Source organism: Moschus berezovskii, chromosome 25 (assembly GCF_049115385.1).
Source record: "Moschus berezovskii isolate FMDL1 chromosome 25, NW_MosBer_1.0, whole genome shotgun sequence".
Lineage (NCBI taxonomy): Eukaryota > Metazoa > Chordata > Mammalia > Artiodactyla > Moschidae > Moschus > Moschus berezovskii.
In genome coordinates, this window is record NC_142484.1 from 37,000,049 (window position 1) to 37,023,192 (window position 23,144).

The window sequence follows — 23,144 nt, forward strand, 5'->3', positions numbered from 1 at the left end:
TCTCCAGAGGAGGAAATGGCAACTCACTTTAGTATTAGTGCCTGGGAAATCCCATGGACAAAGAAGCCTGGTGGGCAGTTCATGAGGTCACAAACAGTAGAATGCAACTGAGCACACACACAGCAAGAAACTCTGAATCCAACGTGCTGCAACATACTGTATTTCTGAAAGAATAAATGATAATTTTGTCAAAGAAGAACATATGAGTGAATGAATGAGAGGCAGTAAAAATGCCTTTGTTGGCTAGCCCTGTGCCAAGCACCGGGCAGGGGATGCACACAGGACTATAACGTGTCCCCTGGGGACATCTGCTGAGAGCATGTTGGGTCCAAGGCTGGAAGGGAAGAAGGTAAAAACCTGACTTGTAATAAAGTTCAACGATTTCATAGCTCTACCTTAAATAACCTTGAGAAATTCATAGCCAAGTGAAATGGCAAGCAACTTTGCACTGGAGCCAATTTCCCTGAACTGGCTCCATCCCACATTGTTCCCCAGGTTGCCTGGGAAGCCCATCCCCAGGTTACAGACAAGCAATACAGTGGGGCAGGAAGTACAGCGGAAGGATATAATAATGTTTAAAGAAGCAGCAGAAAAAAGGCCAGAGTCTCTTACATGATGACGTTGCTTTCCCCTCCCACCAAAATCAATCAGGGGGGAACATCTTTCCTCTAGAATAAAAAACCCATCAGGATGAAGAATCCTGGGTGAAATCTATTTGCTTAAGATTTCCCTCAGTGTAACTTCCAGTCCTGTGTCTCTGGAATAGGAAGATTAAGGGTGCTGAGAACGAGACACAGATGAGGCTCACCCTGAACCCTGCCCCAGGTCCTCTCACTAAGAAGGTAGAGGCTGTGTGTCATGGTCTAAATGTATTACTGAATTAGGCCTCAGCTGAAAGAGGGTCACAGAGTTCAGCAGGCAGGTGAAGCTGCCTGAAAGGCCTTGCAGACCCAGATGTGTTCTGGAAATCCCGAAAGGTAGTGCCTGTGTCCACAGGACTTGACCAAACTCCATGCACTTGATATTGGGTTTCCAGACGGCTGACTACTCAAAGGTCTTGGCTTATATTTTAATCTTGTTCTTTCACATCTCTACGGGAAAGAGAATCTAGGAGTTAATTCATTCAACAAATATTTACTGAAGAGACTTCTTTAGGCCAAGCACTGTGCCATAAGGTACTAAAGATATAAGAAAATTAAGACATTAACTGGGATTTGCAGGCCTAGTATTGATGGACCTGCCATTTTAAGGAGCTTTACCATGAAGCTGTAATAAAGACCAGAGTGATCACTATTTTAATATGTGAGTTTTAAACACCAGTGGTCTTTTGGGTAGATTTCACTGTAGGAAGCCTTATAGGCTGTTGTGAAGATTAACACAGGTTAATAATTGCAAAGCACGTAGCACATGAGAATAGTTACGATAATGTCCTGCATTCTAACTGAACTGTCTGCAGATACGGACAATGAGAATCCTGAGGGAAGAAGGTCTGATCTCTTATTCATCTCCGTAGCTAAGCATCTGCCACAGACTGGTATATTGCAGGTATACTCATGTGAAATCATGTTTGTTGAATGAAAGAACTGATGCTCTGATGAATCTTTGCGTAAAAGATTTAAAAAACAGAGCAGGAGGCAGACCTCAGCATTTGTCATATATAGCCTTTGAAGGAAAACCTGTCAAAGAAAGTACAAAGTTTGAGTTACCAGTTTAAAATGTGGATTTAGAACCACAGAAGGAAGTAAATACTTCAAATCCAGAACAGAAAACTGTGAGCAGAGGGCTTAGAGTGGCTAAAGAGCGTAGAGGAGAAATGGAAGCAACTGTGAGGATGGGGTGCTGATGGCATCCACGAGGAACTGGAAGGGGGAGCCCACAGATGCTGCCTCTAATGTAATGAAGACGTGTTCTCTTGCCTGTGTCCTGTGTCATCTACCTAGAATGCTCTTCCTTGTTTATTCCATCTGCAAGCTGTAGATCACATCCCATTAGTGAGTCAGTAAATCAAATTAATGAGTTGTGACTTTCCATTTCTTAAAGAATGAGAGAAATAGAATGGAAAATAGCAAAGTTTACTGTACATAAAACATAAACTTCAATAATAAAATCTTTTTTCAGCTTTATGTGTGTATGTATTTACTGGGTCGTGATAAAAATGTATTTCTTATTTTGAGTAAAAAAGGTTTGAAGGCCTCTGAATTAACTTATATAAAATCTTCAAGAATTAATTCAGATATCCTTGTATAAGGTCCCAGTAAAGGTTCTTGGCCTTTCTAGAGCTAACTTTTCACACCACTCTGCATTATGAGTGTCTTCCCCTCATCTCTTTCCCGAACTGGATGCAAGTTCCTTGAGGACAGGGCATGACTTCTAGGTCCTCAGTGTCCATTTTAGGTTCTGGTACAGAATATACACTTAAAACATGCTTGAAGAATACATAAATAAATAAGAGTTACTGACTTTTAAACCTAAATTCACAACAGAAAGCTTATTCACTCAAACTCTTCAAACTGGTGTCTTTTATTAACAAATGAACAAGGGCCAGGCTCCTCTTTTATGCTCGTCCCTGTGGCCGTGCCTGCCTTTCTCTCTTCCCCTCTCCATTCTCCCCGTGTCCTAGGTGCTCTCGGTTCTCTGTTATCGAAAGAAAGGCTCTCTCCTTAGCCGTTTGCACTCTTGAGTGAATTTAACCCCCTCCACTAGGACCTTTCTTGGTAGCTTTTAGATATAAAGGCACATCCTATTAGTAGCAGGAAAAACCTTGTTCTGCTAGTGGGGTGCATTTAGAGCTGACAGAAAGATACCAAGGGGAGTGCATATGATAGCAGTAGAGAGACCTCAACCTGCACATATAGAGAGCCCCAAAGTACATGCAACAAACCCATACCAGGAGCCCCGGTGGCCTCTAGGGCTGAAGAACTGATAATGTACTTGTGGAGCATTTTGAAAAATATTTTATTCAAATTTTTAATGTTTTATTTACTTTTAAGGTTCTACAACTACATATGTTTCACAATGCAGGAAATATACAATACAGATAGCCCATTCAACCAAGCAGATCCAAATCATTGGCATAGAACATGCACAGCATTATCATTAGCGACAATCAACTCCATTTGCATGACACGACCACAGCACTTCAAGTGCCTTACAATAAAAGATTAGAAGAAGGAAAATAATTACAACTAGATTGGAAAATAGAGAGGGTTGGTTCAAGTTTACAACACTGCCTGGATATATGTGCTAGTTCCCTGCCAGGCAAATACATTGCCATCACCAGGGGGACTATTTCTAGGAGGGGAAGGAGGCCAATTTCTGCAGGAGCCTGAGAAGATGCATCGTCTTGGACATAGCCAGCATCGGGCTAATTTTGAGAGTGTGTGTGTGAGAGAGAGAGTGTATGGTGTGTAGGGAAGAGGAGGTAACTCCAAGGGGAAGGTGGTTTTGTGGTACAAGCAAATATTCTACTAAGTCAGCTAAATTGTTTATTATAGAACAAAGAAGCAGCTTGCTTTCTGGCTTAGGTTTTGGCTTCACGGAAAAATATGAATAGTACTAAAGAAATCCTATATGAAAGCCCTATAGTACAGTTTATCCTGTGTAAAAACCCCAAAGAAGTATTCTTTTTGAATTTCTCCTCTCAGCTAATCTGTTTCGTAATCCGAGTTGGCCACTGTGCTGACAGAAGCACATTGGGATTCACAGCCAAAGCGCACTGAACAGCTGATATGCATAAGCTGGTCCCAAAGCAGCTGGAGTGATAGATGGCTCTGGAAGGCAGAAGATCCAACTCTACTGCCAAGTGGCTGTGGCGCCCCTTCCTCCTGGGGAAGGAATTTCCCCTTCTGTAAATTAAATAGTGGGCCTGGTGATAGCTAAGATTCCAGCCTGAGCATTACATAAAGCTGAGCAGGGTAAAGGGAATAACACTCCAGGGTGTCATTCTGGGATTAAAGAGACATGCTCATCATCTGATATTTATATAATCAGAGAAATTTTGCTACTGATTTATTTTGAAACAGCATCTACTTGACTTTCTAAAATAACACAATCAACTGGCACTAGTTCTATTTAAGTCACCTAGACAAAACAAGCATATCTGAAAATCCTACAGCCAAAATTAGTGTTAAAAAAACAAACAAACAAAGGTATAGATATACCAAATCATTTTGAGAAAGAATTCCGTTTAGGCTTTTCTATTTTGTTAATTAATGAAATTAATCATCACATTGCGTGAGAACAGGGCTAGGGGATCTTGTAAGTTCTTTCCCTCTGATTTGACTCTATTCATGGTTCACATCTTTTGCAATTCTATGCCTCTAAAAGTCTAGAAACTGAGGTCAGACCTCTACAAGATACTTTTGGTATCTTATAAAGAAATAATTTGGGAAATTTTTCATGAATTTTCAGCTATTTTTGAGCCTTATTTAACAGGAGTCCCTCCTTTCATACAATATCCAACTGTTGAAGCACTGACAACGTTCTTTATTACCTTAAGTCTTCATCTCCTTTGTATGTTATAGTTTTATTTACCATTTCAGAGAATAAAGGTCTGATTCTGGGCAATACTACTATTTCAAATGAGTCTATTAGTTTTACATAATAGCATCATATCACTTCATTTCACTTTCCTAATCTTCCACAACTTACTTAAAAGGACTAAGTTATTACCGGGATATTTTCAGCAAACTCCTCCCAGTACATTGGACATTTTTACGCAGTCTACTTTTTAACAAGATACCAACAATATGATCATTTTTCCTTCCAGTTTTATTCTATGTAACTTTAATTTTAGCTGATTTATCTCTATCCTATTAACTTAGTTGACTTTTCCTAATTTCCTACCCAAGACTAAAGCATTTCAGGATTTAGAAAATATTTTATATCACAAAGACCAGCAATACCACACAAGTGAGGAGAAACAGAAACAGCTGCTTTCCATCATGTTTGTGACGTCACTACAAGGCATGTTCTAGGGTGGTTCTCAATAGTTCCTTTCACAGATTACACAGACATGGACCAAAATAGTCTTCCAAAATGCAGTTGAACAAATTTGGGATATTCATATTCTGATTTTTTTTTTTTAATTTAAATCTCAGGGCTTCTGAGGTATTGGAACTCCCTGGAATAAGAAGGGACTCTATGCTTGTCAGAGAGGCCCGCAAACCAAGGCCTTCAAGAAGCTGCTGCCTTCTGGAATGCTCCTCCCTCCTTGGCCCTGCTGTACCTACCTAAGACACACAAAGGATACCTTATAGCCAAAGTGAAACCAACAGGACAAATCTATCAAAGTATATAAATGAATGTCTGTAACATGCACCTCGTGTCAAGACAAGATGGTGAAATTTCAGGTCTAAAGGATATGACCCTAGGTGGGAATCAGACCAGATCCCAAGAGAATACAGTCAGGATGGACGTCGTTCCCCCAATAATACCTGGATTCATTTTCACTATTAACTGGGCATCACTATCCCACTTTGGCCATTAATACTTACTATATCATTCTTATTATTATAAGTCATCATTTCTTTTTAATTGAATGGTAGTGGAATGAGGAATAGTTTCCTATAGGAATTAGGAAGATTTTCCTAAATTCTGTGGGAAAAAAATAGAAATTAATGCTCTAATATGACATAAAATCCTCAAAGAAATATAATGAATTATTTTTTTTTAATAAAGAACTGGATATTTCAAATTTATTGAGCTTTTATAGTGTACTGTTTTCTGTTTTTGTTTTTTTAATTAGAGTCAGCACTGATAAAGTATATTTTGAGAGGAATATAGGAGCCTTTGAGCCTGGTGGGCTGCAGTCCATGGGGTCGCTAAGAGTCGGACACGACTGAGCAACTTCACTTTCACTTTTCACTTTCATGCATTGGAAAGGGAAATGGCAACCCACTCCAGTGTTATTGCCTGGAGAATCCCAGGGACAGAGGAGCCTGGTGGGCTGCCGTCTATGGGGTCGCACAGAGTTGGACACGACTGAAGCGACTTAGCAGCAGCAGCAGCAGCAGCAGCATACTAAGAAGAGGTGCATGTTACAGTTGAGTGATGATGGACCTTACTCAAGAATTAATTATGGGTATGAAAGACCAGAAGGCATTTCAAGTTAAATCAATCCTCTTTTTTTTTTTTTTCTGATAAGTTAATGAGTTTTGTCAGGCAAGGAATAAGTAATTTTCATGGTTTGAGAAACAACTGGTAATGAGATGCCACAGAAAAAAGTCATTCTACCAAACTTTAAGAAAAAAACGACATAACTCTTTGAGAGGGTACTGATTTCTAATCAATATAATCAAGTTAATACGATAGATGTCAAGTAGGCCAGGAAGAAATATGAGAATATTTTATTCCCATACTGATGGTAAGCAGATGTCCAGTGCTTCGGCCCATATATTCAATTTAAATGCATCTGAACTGAAAATATTTCTTCTCACTATTTTTACTACAACCTGTCCTAAGAACTTTACCTTGGATCACAACATGGTCAAAGAACTTGTTAAAAGCAGGGGACTTTAACTAATTTAACATAGTTAATAACATTTCAAAAATTTCTTCACAACAGCTAGACTTAAGGTCTTACAGTAGTGTACTGATGAGCGTGGGTTAATTAAGAACACGTGTCCCCTTGCTACACGGTGTTGCTTTGTTTCCCCGAGCTGATGGCTCACAAGCACAGGTCACAGTAAGAAACACGTTGTTGCCTACCTGACATAGAGGGAACGTTTCTGATTGGTTCGCAGGGACCCGGACCCGGAGCTCATGCTGTGGTTCATCATCTGCTCTCGTAGGTCATGGATTTTGGCCTCAAATCGAGCGTAATCTGGGAATGAAAACGAAGATGGCAAATTTGGTTCTCAGCAAGGTAGAGAGAGATATTGCACACTCAAGGCAGCCCTTTGTCCCTACTGTTGGTTCCTTTGCCAAGAAACGGAGGGATGCACAATGCAAGACGAGTGGAATTCAGAAGGTTCACTTTCATATTATTTACTTGCAGACATTCCCAAGAGGGAAAGAACAAATCAGTTACTTCCCAAAAGGCAAACTTGAAAACACACCACTACCAAATCCCTACTATTGAAAAGTACATGGGAGGAGGAGGTCATTTTCTAACTGGTAGACTGGAGAATTAAGTGTTTGGTGATTAACTGTGAAAAAAACACCATTTACTTTTGCTAAATACTTTTCTTGGCAGGGGGGATGTCTTAGAAGTTGATACTTGGATTGTACCTCAATTTTGCCTTATATCTTTAATACAAAACATCACATGCCAAACTTCATCAATTCTAATACAATACATGTAAATTAGCTTCTCAGGAGATCAGGGCTAGAAAATATTCAATCTATTTTAGAAGCAAGCAAAGAAAAAATGTAGGGGTCTTAAAAATCAAGGAAATATAATTGTTAAAAAATACTATGTCATCATAGGAAATTTTTTTTCACCACATCAATCCAATAAAGACAGAAAAATAAACTTTAAGATACTTAGTAACATAGCGTGCATATAAAAAGAAATAATTTGAAGTTTTCATATTCTGAATCCCAACTTCGTCTATCATCTCCTTGGTACAATAGTATCTTGCTTTAGGAAAATTTTGCTTTAGGTAAAAGGCTCAATTTGCCCAGAAGATAACTATGAACATGTTAATTCAAATTATAAATGGTTCTTCTAATTGCAAAGCAACGCATCAGGAAGAATTTTGAGAGAGGTTCTAATATACTTCAGAAAACAAATTGATTTTCAATTTATTCATAACTTTTCACAAAACAAGAATGACTAAATGAATATAATACAAGATGATCTCCTTACAGTATATTTCAAATTTTTTATAATAAAAAGTTCCACAAAATTAAATTTAAATTCAATTTACTGAATATCTATTGGTTGTTGAGGTACGGAATTCCATAAGGAAAATGATTTGATCTTGGTGTTTAATGACAGAAAATAAGGAATTCTGAATGTTAAATATTTTTGAAGTTTAGTACTTCAAAGATAGGCTTCCCAGGTGGCACTAGTGGTAATGAACATGCCTGTCAATGCAGGAGACATAGAGATGTGAGTTCGATCCCTGGGTGGGGAAGATTCCCTGGAGGAGGGCACGGCAACCCACTCCAGTATTCTTGCCTGGAGAATCCCATGGACAGAGCAGCCTGGCAGGCTACAGTCCATAGGGTCACAAAGAGTTGGACATGACTGAAGCAGATTAGCACTCACTCCCGCACTCTAAAGATAAAACCCTAATAGCTGAGGGGAAATTTCTGGTGCTTAAACAAAGTCTCACGTTACCTAGATTTGGAAGGCTTCCTGTTCAAAACTTCTCTTTGAATAATTAAATCCTAAATGATTAAGTGAGCAGAATAACATATTTAACCTAAAATCTATTAACTATAATTTAAAATATTTAATTTCATTTTAGGAGGGAGAGAAAACATTTATACAACCATCAATATGATGCTATATGCAGATTAAGTCGTTCTGAGCAAGTCATATTTTCTTGCCATCCTATTAATATCCAATTAACATTTATTGCTGGCCACATGGCAGATGTTATGCTCCAAGCTTCATGGACATTATCTCATTTCTTATTTAAATTACAAAATGAAGGCCACGGATGTTGTAAAAATGTGAAGCATATAAAAAAACACGAAATAAACAATAAGAGGTCCCCATCCTCCCTTCTCCTCTCACTCCTGGTCTTCCCTACAGCATAGCCTGCAGGTACATAGACAGTGGGTGACAGACTTGCAGCCATATTCATCTGAATATACACATATACTCCCCCACACATGTGAGATCACAATTATATATTATGCTAATGCTCTTTCCTCCCTTTTTAGCAGTGTTAACTTGGATATTTTCCTACCTTCTCTTAAATAATAAGTATCATGTTTCTTAATCAGTTCAGTTCAGTTCAGTCACTCAGTTGTGTCCTACTCCTTGCGACCACATGAATCCCAGCATGCCAGGCCTCCCTGTCCATCACCAACTCCTGGAGTTTACCCAAACTCATGTCCATCGAGTTGGCGATGCCATCCAGCCATCTCATCCCCTGTCGTCCCCTTCTCCTGCCCCCCATCCTTCCCAGCATCAGGGTCTTTTCCAATGAGTCAACTCTTCGCATGAGGTGGCCAAAGTACTGGAGTTTCAGCTTTAGCATCAGTCCTTCCAATGAACACCCAGGACTGCTCTCTTTTAGGATGCACTGGTTGGACCTCCTTGTAGTCCAAGGGACTCTCAAGAGTCTTCTCCAACACCACAGTTCAAAAGCATCAATTCTTCGGTGATCAGCTTTCTTCACAGTCCAACTCTCACATCCATACATGACCACTGGAAAAACCATAGCCTTGACTAGATGGACCTTTTTTTGGCAAAGTAATGTCTCTGCTTTTTAATATGCTATCTAGGTTGGTCATAGCTTTCCTTCCAAGGAGTAAGCATCTTTTAATTTCATGGCTCCAGTCACCATCTGCAGTGATTCTGGAGCCCCCAAAAATAAAGTCTGACACTGTTTCCACTGTTTCCCCATCTATTTCCCATGAAGTGATGGGACCGGATGCCATGATCTTAGTTTTCTGAATGTTGAGCTTTAAGCCAACTTTTTCACTCTCCTCTTTCACTTTCATCAAGAGGCTTTTAATACCCTTAATTATATCCCACAGTTTAGGCCGTAACTCACTTAACAATTTCCACATGACAGTCTTTGCTATCAGACAGGGATCCTGGTGCACGTGAGCACACTAGAAGCAGGTCGGCAGAAAGCTGTAGCACGAGTACTAGTCAAGCTTCACACGGATGGCACATGGTCCCCATGAGCGCTGTTTTTGGAGAAAATAATCTATCCTAGAACACAGAATTGGAACTGTATCTCCTGAGCCATGCTCCACACTGTCACCAGCTAAATGCCACGCATCGCCCCTAAGCATCACTAAATCTTAAGAATCACTAAATCCCAGGACACCCCCTTTACCACTTGGATGACTTCACCATCATGACAAAGACCTGAAATCCATTTTCTGAATGAATAAATGAATGAGGGAGAAGAACTGAAATGAATTTCAGTTTTAAATGCCTGCAGGTACTGAAATTGCCCATTTTCAACATTGTTTCTTTTTTTTATAATGAAGAAAGACAAGATGATTCTCCTCTAGGACTTCTTTTCTCAAGGCTAATTATTCTGTTTAATTTCAAGGCTTTATTCCTATTTAATTAGGGTCACTCTCAAATTGCACTGTTATTTTTACTGTTCCCTCTTGGCAGTCTCTGAGGTCCCCCTATCTCAGCCATGTCATACAGTCTGGAAACAGTTTCCTGATACTTAACTGCATGTGATTGGCATTTTGTTAGACTCTTCCTGAGTTCTCCTTAATGGATGGCACATCAGATCCCCAAAATGTTTTCTACCATGCTTTTGAAATGTTTATTCTGCATCATATTCTCCAGTGTTTACATTCCCTGCTATGGATGGGGAGGTATTATATTGTGTACTGTATTGTATTTGTCTTGGAACCCATCTTGTTCTCAACTTCTCCACTTTGATCATATTAAACATAAATCTCATATTCAAACGTTTTTATCCTTCTTTGTCCCTTGTTGAAAAATGAAGCTTTACAAGTAATTTCATCAAAGGAAAAACAATAAGATTTGAGTTTGTAAATATAAATGGTGTGTGTGTGTGTGTCTGCAAGTGAGTATGTGTGAGATAGAGAGGAGAGGGATATCTCTCCAGCCTTTCAGAGATAAACAAGTTATAGTTAGAAATGCCCTAGAAATAAACAAGAAAATAGATACATACATTGTGAAGTATGTCTTCTTTATGTTTTATAATAGTACTGAAAATTACATTTTCAACAAGTTAAAAATCTACCACCACCACGTCCATTCAATCTTAATTCTCTCTTCTCTCCCCAAATGTTTCATTCACATCCATGCCCTCGTGTTTGGGATATTTTCCAATGAATTCCTAACACTGAAGTAAACATTCTAATGAGCTTTTTATTTTACTTATCCTTGGCTGTGCTGGGTCTTCATTGCTGCATGCAGGCTTTCTCCAGCTGCAGTCAGTGGGGGCTACTCTCTGTGGCAGTGCTGGGACTTCTTGCTGCAACGGCTTCTCCTGTGACAGAGCACAGACAGGCTCTAGGCATGGGGGCTTCAGGAGCAGTGCACGGGCTCTACAGCCCGCGCTCAGTAGTCGTGGCACAGTGGGTTCAGGCTGCTCCGTGGCATGTGGAATCTTCCCTGACCAGGGATCAAACGTTTGTCCCCTGCACCGGAAGGCAGGTTCTTCTCCACCGCGCCACCAAGAAAGTCTCTGATGAGATTTCAAAGTGCTCAATCTTTATTCTAGGGGAAAATTCATGTTTACCGAGTACCTGCAATACACTAACTTCTGTGCTAGGTACTTAAAAATTATGTTATTTCTCCTAACAGAGTTCTGAGGTAAGTATATATTTTAGAGGTAGTGAAACAGGTCCAGAGAGGTTAACATCACCACAGTCACAGAGCTTCTAGGTTATAGAGCTCACTGGACATGGAGCCAGCATCCAACCCTGGGTCTCTGTGAGGCCAGTTTGTTTCCATCACACCCCAGTGCCCATTAAAACACCACAATTCTCCCTTAGAACCGAGGTTTCCTCAACTCTCCGCCCCTCCCTCCCAACACCACGGTCTCTTTCCTTTCACCAACTGCATCCCATGCAAGCTGGTCCTCTCACTTATTGTCCCATAAACTCAGAGAGTGCGTATGCCTCGCTCATCTCTGCTCCTCCAACCTCAAGGTCTATCATGCCTCCTTTCCTACACATGGGATTGTACTAGGCACATGGCATATAGTTTTGAAAAAGACAGAACCTAAAGGAGTTTACTTCTTGAATGGGATGCTTGACAAGGAAATTAAGCAGGATAAGGCTGAAGTGGGAAACTGCATTAAAGCAGCAGGACCTTAAGCCACTACAAAAAACAGTATGGAGTTCCTCAAAAAACTAAAAATAGAATTGTCATATGATCCAGCAATCCCACTCCTGGGCATATATCTGGACAAAACTCTAATTCAAAGAGATACATGCACCTGAATGTTCATAGCAACACCATTCACAACAGCCAAGACATGGAAACAGCCTAAATTTCCATTGACAGATGAGTTAGGAAAGGAAAACTACCCAGCCATAAAAAAGAATGAATAAAAATGCCATTTGCAGCGACATGTATGCGATTAGAGATCATACTAACCGAAGTAAGTCAGAAAGAAATCGACAAATACCATAAGATTTCACTTATATACGGAATCTAAAATATGGCAAAAAATGAACCTATTATTTACAAAACAGAGACAGACTCACAGATGTAGAGAACAGACTTGTGACTGCCAAGCGGGAGGAGAGAAGGGGTGGGAAGGACAGGGAGTCTGGAATTCGCTGATATAAACTAGTATACACAGGATGGACAAACAACAAGGTCTTACTGTGTAGCACAGGGAACTATATTCACTATCCTGTGATAAACCATGATGGAAAAGAAAAGAATGTTAATATGCATATAACTGGATCATTTTGCTGTACAGCAGAAATTAATGCAACATTATAGATTAACGATACTTCAATTTTAAAAAAGCATCGTGGCTCTCCCATTTATCAGCTGTGCATTACTGTGAAAGTTGGGCTCAGTTTCCTCATAAGTAAGCAGAACAGGAATAATAATTGTACCTACTTCAGGACATGTGGAAGGTTACAAGAGAGAGCTGACTGATTGGTAATGACTGATAATTCCTGCTGTTAATTTTCATATGTAATTTAACACCTATTCTTGTTCACTGCTTGCAAAAGTCATAACCCCTTTCTGTACCAAGTAAAATGGAAACCTGTGTCTGCTCTCAGTGGCCCCTATTACAGCCTTACTCTGCCCATTAGGAATTGATGTCTCTACCAGGTCAAAAAGGAAAGAGTTACAGATGGCTACATCTGGGACACCTGACACTAGGATGGAACTGTTCACCTGCTGGGCAGCCATTGAATGGCACCTCATGGTCCTCTCACAAATCCACAGTCATTTGGAGGTCAAGAGAATGATGCCCAATTCTGAAGCTGCTGCCGTTTTCAGGAATATCAGTTATCTAGTCCATCAGTATCATCGCAAGGTTCTGAGCTACTGATGGACACTTGGATGGAGCAAGGGCAAGGGTGTGAACGCCCCTTGCCACACAGGAGAGGAAGCTCTGCCATATACCTGCTTCCTTTGCAGTTTGTCAAGTGTGAACAAGGAGACCCAGAAGCAAACTGACCCCCGTCATCCACACAGGAATGAAGGCACTGCCCCAGAAGTCTGGGGTTGCTTAATGCAACAGGATTCATCTGCGTTGATTAAAACTGAACAACTGCTCACATCTTCAAGTCTCTGATGGCCAGCCATGCATCAGAGAAGAAAACAATAAGCTCACTGGGTTAGACTACAGCATAAGCCATCGGCATGTCGTCCTTGAAGTGATCTGGCGGGTGGCCTAACCCTCCACAACTGTGCCCTGGTGCAGCCGACTAATGATTGTCACTTACCAGGGGACGCAGCGAGCAAAGCAGGACAGGGTGCAGGCTGGGAGGCCAGCTTTAAATCTTAATCCTGTCATTTACTACTAACAGGACCATGGGAAGTTTCTGAGCGTCAGTGTGCTCATCTGTAAATTGCGAGACTCCTCTCACAGAGTGGTGTGAGAATCAAAATGAGATTTGGCATGGAGCTTTTTGTAAATGTAAGATAGTGGTTCCTATTGTTACTGCGGTGGCTCCTCTTAAGACAAATACATATCGAGTCCTCAGCCACACTAGTGGGGACAACAGTATCCTATTCCGACGTGCTCATTATGGATACCTATGCAGTTTTAACAGCAACAGTAAATCACTGGACTGTGAGCAGGATTCTGCACATCCAAGCAGAGCAGGCTGCTTTCCTGCCGAGTTATCCATTTCCACACTCCAGGGAAAGTAGTTTGAAGAAACTACCTGCTGCTCACCTAAGAAGTGATGTTTTAAATAGATAAACCTGAGCTAGAAGTTCTTAGTAGCTTATAAGCTAAAGAAGCCTGGGCTTTGGGGCACCTTCCAATAGGGATGGGGTAAATTACAATGACACGCAGTCTGTTGGGGTCACAATATTGTTTACCTGCACTTGACACTTGCTGTCACTAGAGCCCAGTAAGGGTATATGGGAAAAATGCAGACAAATCACTGTTCCGGCAGTGAGATACAGGGGAGCAATTGTGAATGCTTCCATTTCTGGGAGAAATACCTTCTTTATTTATTCAGCAAACGTTTCCTCAGGGTTTATTACATGGCAAGCACAGTGCTAACTGATAGGCATACTGAGTCCACTGGACAGTTCTTTACACACGGGCTTGTGCCTTTAATTTTCTGGTTTCTTGGGGTGAATATAAAAAGAGCATCTGCCACATATATTTCTGCTCTTATATGAGTATCAAGCACTTTCTAAACAGTAACGAGATAGCATTATGGTGGGAAGAAGCCAATACAGATACATGTTACAAAGGAGAAACTGAGGCAGGTTAAATCTTTGTGAAAGATTGTAGGACTTCCCAGGTGGCACAGTGGTAAAGAATCCGCCTGCCAATACAGGAGATGCAAGGGACGCAGGTTTGATCCCTGGGTCAGGAAGATCCCCTGGAGTAGAAAATAGCAACCCACTCCCGTATTCTTAAAATTCCATGGACAGAGGAGCCTGGCAGGCTATAGTCCATGGGGCTGCAAAGTCAGACACAACTAAGCACACACACACACAGCAGCAGCAGCAGTACTGTTTCTTTAGAGACGGTGACTCAAGACTCATTTAGACTTCACAAGCTGACAGATATGTGTATAGAAGAGGGAAAATGTTAACCTTATAAACAATGTAATAGGATAAATAAAAGTGGTTAAAACTAGAATATTCCTAACATATATATCACTGCTCTTTCTACACTAGGCTTTTTTATTTTTGCAAAAGATTATAGACAATTTTACTTTAAAAGTGAAAAACTGTGAGACCATTTGAAACGTACATTCTTCGGGAAAATATCAGAGACGTATTATTCTTCACTAAATTCAATTAAATAGGCATGCATTGGAGGGTTGCCACAGAATACTGGTTATGCCTCAAATCCAAGCAGCCATACTTTGTCAAAATTCTTTTTCATAATGAATGATACAAAAATAATTCTATTTACTTGGCACTCAGAAAAGAATCAAAAGTTCCCATTTTACCACCTCTTCTTTTATTCATTTGCCCCAAAATTTCAGAGCTGGACAGGCACAAAAGAGGCACCATCACGTGTCATCAGACTTTAGAGACAGCCCCAGAGCTTTCAGTCTCTGGCTGTTTTCAGTCATGCTGGGAAGGCTGCTGTTTTTACAGACTGCTGTAGAAGGCTGGCTTCCCTCCCATATGTGTATTGGCATGCCAACCTGCCATCAAGAGAGCTAATCTCTGGAAACTGGAAGGATTTTCAGTGGATCTACACAGGCTGGTTATTCTGCCTCAGGATTTTACTAGCCTTTTATCCCGGCTCCTTCCTTAACTCATCTCTCAGACTGCAGTCCTGCTTCTGTGTTAAAATGGTGACATGGAATTTTCCACTGCAGAAGATTTACAGATATTGTTTGGTTACTTCTGATTCAAACTACTGTGTGTGTGTGTGGAGCGTGGGGAGACCATGAGAGAGAGAGAGAAATAGATTAAAAACTAAATTCACTAGAATCGATATATAACTGGGACTCCGAGACAACAGGGTGAGTCTGTTATTGTTTCTGAACTCCACAAAGTAAGAGCACTCATCTCCAGCAGTGAGCATTAAAAACTCAGTTATAGACACCATGAGGGCAAGACATTGTCATACATTTTCTGTATCCTAATGTTTGGAACAGAGTATGACATATGGTTATCAGTTAATAAATGCTTATGTAAATGTTTGCTGAATGTGTGTTAGTCGCTCAGTCATGTCCAACTCTTTGTGACTGTAGCCGACCAGGCTCCTCTGTCCATAGGATTCTCCAGGAAAGAATACTGGAGTGGAGAAGAAATACATTTCCTTCTCCATTGCCATTTCCTTCCCCACTGCTGAAATGGGCAAGCTAAATAAAGACTTCAGGGGAAAAATTGATCTTTTTGTTTGCTAAATCTACTATAACGTAGATCAGTGTACATTGCTTTTTAAACTTTTATTTTTAAAACATTTTTATTAAACTTTTTATTTTATATTGGAGTATAGCGATTAACAATATTGTGATAGTTTCGGGTAGACTGTAAAGGGACTCAGCCACACATACATTATCCATTCTCACCCAAACTCCACTCCCATTCAGGCTTCTGCATAACATTGAGCAGACTTCCCTGTGCTATACAGTAGGGCCTTGTTGGTTATCCATTTCAAATACAGCAGTTTGTTCACGACCATCCCAAATTCCCTCGCTATCTCTTCTCCTTATCCGTACCCCTGGTAACCATAAGCTCATTCTCTAGGTAGATCAGACCTTTTAGAGCAGGTTTTAATAACACACTGAATTAAGATACATTGTTTCTCTCTCTCAGTAGAATTGGGATCACTCGTTCTGACTAGAAATCACTCGTTCTGACTAGAACAATTTCTAGGCGCAGTCTGGCCAGAGAACCTTTAAAGAGGTTTCAGTAAATGCTCAGGAATTCTTTAATGCATGAAATGAAGTAAGTTTTATAGACAAACAACAGTCTGAATCCCCAACCAGTTATTTTGTACAATGTGCATATAAGTCTGAAAATCAGATACATCAAATTTCAATTTGGCTTCACGCAAGCTTTGTTTTATGGATTCATAAAGGCAGATTTTCTTTGATTACCAGGATTATTGCAAAGTGGAGTCAGCACAGAAACTTTTTGAATTTGGCAAAGCCTGTGTCTTCAGTCAACTGGGAGTAGCAATGTTAATTTTTTTAAGGCTCTGAAATAAACAGAATCCAACTTTAAATCTTAAGTTCCTCCACTAATTCACAGTGTGGATTTTGTGCAAGTTATTCAACCCAGAGCAGAATTAGGTTTTTCATATATACAACGGAAAAAAAACACCACCAGCCTCGTCAGATTGCTTGAAAATTAAATGTGATAGCATCTATGAATTGAAAAAAGATTAAAATCTCTTGAAACTTTGTATTCCTCATTTATAAAATGAGGGTAATATTAACACCCTACTTACATTATGAGGTTGTTGTAGGAAAAAATGAAAAACAGATATAAAAATGCTTGATAAACTGAATACCATAAAAAGTGATGATAATAATTCTTATCAGTAAAGCTTTTTCAAAATTTCCCTTCTGCCTAGAATATTTCTTCAGTATCTCACATTTGTCCCCAAAGTTGTGAAATTAGATTTCTGTCTTGATTATGGAAATAAAGCCACATAGGGCATCATGCTTAAGAGAGGAAATGCGAAACTCCTGAGGGGAAAGTGGAAACCTCTGATATCATTAGGGCCTAGCTGCCAGTGGTAATTCTCTCTGAAGGTTCTGCTGGCAGGTTGAGTGAAAGGCTCAGAGCTGAGACACACAGCCTGTAGTTTAACTGCTGTGATTCGTAGGTAATGGTACGGCAGAAGAAGGATGAAGGAGTTGGGCCTTCTAATTTAAGGCAAAGGGCCTAAGACTACATCCAACCAGATAAGAAAAGGCTTCCTTCACAAATAAAAGTGTTAAATCTTTGCTGGATTTGTCTGGTTCCTTCTTTTGTGTTAAAATCATGGAACTAGAAGCTAAAATAATAATGTTCAAGCTTCCTGTGTTCTTCTGCAGTAATAATCAGTTAGACCTTGCCCAGTGAAAAGGATGATATTCTTGCCTAATTATAGACTGGGGCAGAGAAAGAAGATAATGCAGTCTGGCTCTAGAGGTAGGCAGGTTGGCAGACCTCTTGGGTGACATAAGGGGTACAAACATTGGTCTTGCTCCCACAACATTCCTATCAGGTTTATCCTTTAATAGCATCTTGAGAAATACATATACATATTATCTTGGAGGATAACCCACCATTCTGAGATAAACAGAAGCACAAAGGGAAGGACACTAAGAGAAAATGGAGGCTCAGGCTCAGAGAGGCTAGACAATTCGTCCAAGATCACATAGAAGAGCTGGGATTTGAGTCCACATGTAGTTCCAGCCTCAATCAGCTTTTTTTCAATCACTGATACTGCATTTGGCTCTATAAGCAACTGTGCTAGTCCCTCTTTTACTCCTGACATAAACAGGTCCGTGGCTATCTGGCTCGGTCACCCTGGGTAACAAGTTAATGACCAATTTCCAATCCAGCTATAGATCCATACCTACAGTGAATTCTGTAAGACCGGTTGGTAAGATCAACATGAAAAAGCTTTGTTTGGTCTCTCCAAAACAATTCCCAAACGAAAGCTTCTAGTATGTCATTAGTATGATTCTGGGTTTAAGGCTCCTGTTGGTGCAGGTTCGCCACACCTGGCTGGGGCTGACTGCCAGGCTCATTCGCTGCCCTCTATCGAACACACACCGGCACTCACAGGGTTGCAGGGAGGCAGAACATGCTAAGGAGAGAGAGCAGTCAGCCCTGCCTCCGACACTGTAGAATCTGCAACAACTTGGGGCATGGATTTCCAGAGTGGCTGCAGAGAGCAGGGCCGGGTCATCACATGAAACATAAGGCTGAGGGTAGGAACACTTCATAAATCTAAACTTACATAATAGACTATGGAGAATTTTTGTCTAAATATATTTCTTTATTACTTTTTTGTTGTCAAAATGTCCTACCAAATGTAATATACAGTGCTTGCTTGGATCCTGATTGAAAAAAAATAAATTTTAAGTCATTAAAAACTGCATATTGTATCATACCAAGAATTGTTTTAAATTCTGTTGGGTGTGGTAATATAAGAACAACTTCTTTCTTTTCTCATTATAGTTTCTGAATATTATAAGGATGAAAAGAGAGAATGGTGGGATTTGTAAAAGACATCAGCAAAGAAAATATTTTATGTCATATATGATGCAAATTGGCAAACTTGACTGTTATTGAATATGAGTGACAAATACACGTGCATTCTTTGAAAAATTCCAATTTTGTGTATGTCTGAGATGTTTATAACAGAAACATTTAGATTGATTATTTAAAAGGGTTAAGTGCCCTCACTTAATAAAATTAAAAAGCTGGCAACACAGTGCCATCCTCCTCACAAGTACAGTGTGTGGGGAATGACAGGACCTGGCTCCTCACTCGGGTACCTCCGTGCGTGTCACTGAGTCCTGGTTGGCTCACAGTAAAATTGGTATGGGACACCTAGACCTAGCACTGTTTGGAGATTTCACAGAGGTAACAGCCATGAAAGCTGTTCAAATGCTTCTGCTCAGTCAGCAAACATTTCTTGAGCATCAACCATGGCAAGGACCTGAGTTAGATACCAGTGATATGATGACACAGTGTGGTCTCTGCACACAATGACTTTGCACCACTGCTATCTAATGTATACACTGATTTCCACAGTGATGGCAATTTCAGAACTAGCTCTAGCTTCTAGTTTGAATGCTGTCAACAATTCTGTCTTTAAAATGTATTTATTTTTCATCAAAGGATAACTGCTTTATAATATTGCTTTGGTTTCTGCCCATCAACAATTCTTGGTAAAGGCAAGAAGGTCCCTGCTCAACTCAGCTGATCTTTATCTTTCCTCGGATTCTAGCTTTTGAGATTTTCCAAGTTCCATTCTCCTCCAACTACAAAACATCATCCATGCTGTTCCCTCTACCTAGAACACCTTTCTATTGGTCTTTATCTGGCTTCTCATCTTCCCCATCTATCTTCAACATCAAGTTCTTAGACAACTCCCTGACCTATGACAGGTCCTTCCATTATACACAACGGATATTTTTCCTTTGCAGTATGTCCTGTACCTGAAACTGATTACCTGTAAAGATCTGCTTGTGATTTGTTAGGCTCATGGGAGATGCCTGAGAAATGTTTGATAATGGATGGAGTGAGGCTGCTGGTGTGACTATTTCTCCTTCATCCTGATAAACAAAAGTGACCTAGCCATTCTGAAAATGTTGAGACTTTGATAAATACGTCTATTCCTCCTTGGCTCGCCCACTAAAAGAATTTTCATTTTCCAACTGAGGTTAAAGGAAGAATTGCCAAAGATACAGGCAGAGGGAACTACTTATCCTCTACTTCTTTCTCATCATAATTATCTGTTTCCAAATCCTAAAACCGCCTAGTTAGATTCTTCTCCAATCCTGAGTACCTTTAACTTCTTGGGATGCTATATATGTTCCTATTTATTATATTAATATCGTAAGTATTTTATGGCATGCAACCAGAAAAATCACATAATGGGAAATAACCCACAACCCCCCCCCAAACACACAAACAGGAGCCAAACAGAACTTTAGCACAATTTATGGTAACAAGGTCATCCTCAGGTTATTTTTACCATGTAAAATAAAATTATTTTCCTTATTTCGCTTTTTCCTATAAAATTGTTCCCTTAATTTTTGGCAAAAGATCTGTGAGAAAGTGAAGGACTTCCTGGGTGTACACGAAATTGAAACTGCCATTTAAGCAAGGACAAAGTGTAATCCAAAACTGTCCTCTGCACAAATATCGTCTGCTAAGAAATGTGAACTCTAAAACTAAGAAAACATGGAACCATTTGGTGGCTTAAGGGCTCTATTACATAAATCATTTAGCCAGCAGCATTCTGAGACTGAACAGTGACAGGAGAGAGATCAGAGGTCATTTGGGGGTCTCTTTCAATGGTCCAGGTGAGAGATGGTGAGGACAGCGGGAGTGGAGAAGAGGGGACGGACACTTGGGAGGCATAAATAAGGAGCCCTGCTGACTAACTCAGTGTGACCTATGAGAAAGAGTAGACGTGTCCAGGGTTTCCTCAGGTCTCTAGCTTGAGCAACAGACTGAGAACAGAAGAGGCAATGAGAGAGCCACTGAGAGAGGCAAAGAAAATGATAGAGTCCATGGCGGCACTTTGACTTTGAAGGGGCATCATTACAGCCCAGCGTTCTCGTGCCAGTGACTGGGAATAAGGGCAGATTACATCTTTAACAAGAGGAGCAATTTATACACTAGATACTTTCCTGGTCTATGGAAGTGTTAAAGATAAAGACTGTGCTGCTGCAGCTACAGTGAGACAGGGCTCTGTGAAACACACACCTGCTCGTTCTAGCCTCTAGACCCACAGAAACAGGAGAAAATAATAAAAGTAAGTAACCATTAAAAGTGACTTTTATGCACAAATAAATAAAAATACGCCATGGGAAAACTGATCCCTGTAGAACTGAATCAGGCAAATTGATCTTCCTCTTGATTAATAATTTAAGAAGAAATCCCAAGCCTGCCTCCGGAGCTGTAGGAGTAACTCTTATAATTAGACTCTCATCTGAACCACAGTGTGAGGATCAGAAAGCTGACTCAGCTCCTCCTGGTGTCAATTATTTGCAGCTTGCACAATGAAAGGCTAAAAATTTGGAAGCTGAAGGATGACTGAAGCCCAGTTCTGGGGGTTGCTTCAGCATAGTCACATGATAAGGTCTTTTAATTAGTATTTGCTGGCAAATTTATCCTCTTTCTCCTTTAGTTTGAGCCCAGAAAATATTTGTGGGACTTGCTTGGGATGGTATTTGTGCTTCCAATTCAAGAACCAGAAATCAACACAAACCAACAACTTTCTTTTCTATTTAAACTCAAAGGGAGCTGGATGGATCAGTCCAAGAAACAGCCCTTTTTAATACAATCTAGTTATGTTTGCCCTACTTCAGAATGAATTAACAGATTCACAAAAACTCTGGCCCACAGAGAACTGCAGTAGACCAGCAGGTCTCCAGTTGGTCCCTTCTGGATTCATGAGGACATAAGAAGATGTGAATAGAATACCTTTTACATAGAAGCCAGTTTTGACCAACTAGCTATAATTGCTGGCTCCAATTACCCCTTCCTTAGATTCAATAAATTTGCTAGAGTGGCTCACAGAACTCAGAGAAACATTTTCCGCACTTTTACCCATTTATTATAAAAGGATATGACAAAAGATACAGTTGAACATCTAGATGAAAGAGATGAGTAGGGAAAGGTACATGGGAAGGGGTGCGGGGTTTTCATACCTTCCCCGGACGAGCCACTCTCCCAGCACCTCCATGTGTTCACCAACCTGGAGGCTCTCCAAACCCCTTTCTTTCAGGATTTTACAGAAGCTTTACATCACAAAAGCATGATCAACCATTAACTCCATTTTCAACCCTTATCCTTTCTCAAGAGAAAGGGTGGGTAGGGCTGAAAATTCCAAGCTTCTAATCATAGCTTGTTCTTCCTGGTAGCCAGCCTTCATCCAGGAGCCCCTCCTCACCCCCAGAGTCACCTCATTAGAACAAAAGACAATCCTTTCACCCAGGAAATTATAAGGGCTTCAGGGAGCTCCATCAGGAACAGAAGTCAAAAACCAATGTTAGAACAAGACCAATACATTTTTTTTTCTGTTTTCTCACACCCCTGTAGGGACTTGAGTTCATGTTTTTCCAGCTGGGCTAAGTCAACTTCTACTCACCCATCTTTCTAGCTTCCAAAACTTTGTACATATTTCTTACATGTGTTGTAAAGACTTCTTTTTTTTTGAATCTCATAGTTTATACTTATTTAAATTCCTTGTTACTTTGGTGGAATGCTGGATGGGAACAGAAATATATGCAGATATTCAAACTGCTATGTTTAAAAGGAAGCTCAAAATTTATGTTTAGTTTTATTAAATTTCATCTTGGTGTTTTCTTGCCATCAGTCTATCTTCCCAAGATCACATAAACCCAGCCCTGTCAATGTTACATGCTCTTTATTTCTGAAACTTGTGACATCTGCAAAAAGGACAGGAGGCCTCAAGAGGAAATAAGCTAGGATTCATTTATTTTCATATATTTCATTCAGTTGTTATTAAAGTGTTTATATCTTTCCAGATTGACACAGAAAAAATTACTGCATGAATCCACTTATCCACCCATTTTAAAAAAAGTTCTGGGAATAGAAATAAAGGATTAAACAATCTAATCCCTGCCTTCAAAGAACTATTTATAATGGGATATAGGCTAAAAAATAGACCATACAAATAAGCTTGTTAAGG

The 23,144-nt window shown here is 40.1% G+C and overlaps 1 protein-coding gene across 12 annotated transcripts in view; it reads right to left on the reverse strand.

Moving 5' to 3' along the window:
* DLG2 (discs large MAGUK scaffold protein 2) overlaps window positions 1–23,144 on the reverse strand; it is a 1,481,746-nt gene that overhangs the window by 170,099 nt on the left and 1,288,503 nt on the right. For all 12 annotated transcript variants that reach the window (XM_088832355.1, XM_055416123.2, XM_055416124.2 and 9 more), the window contains one exon: window positions 6,709–6,823. In XM_088832355.1, coding sequence (XP_088688481.1) covers window positions 6,709–6,823 — 115 coding nt within the window. The remainder of the gene's footprint in view (window positions 1–6,708; window positions 6,824–23,144) is intronic.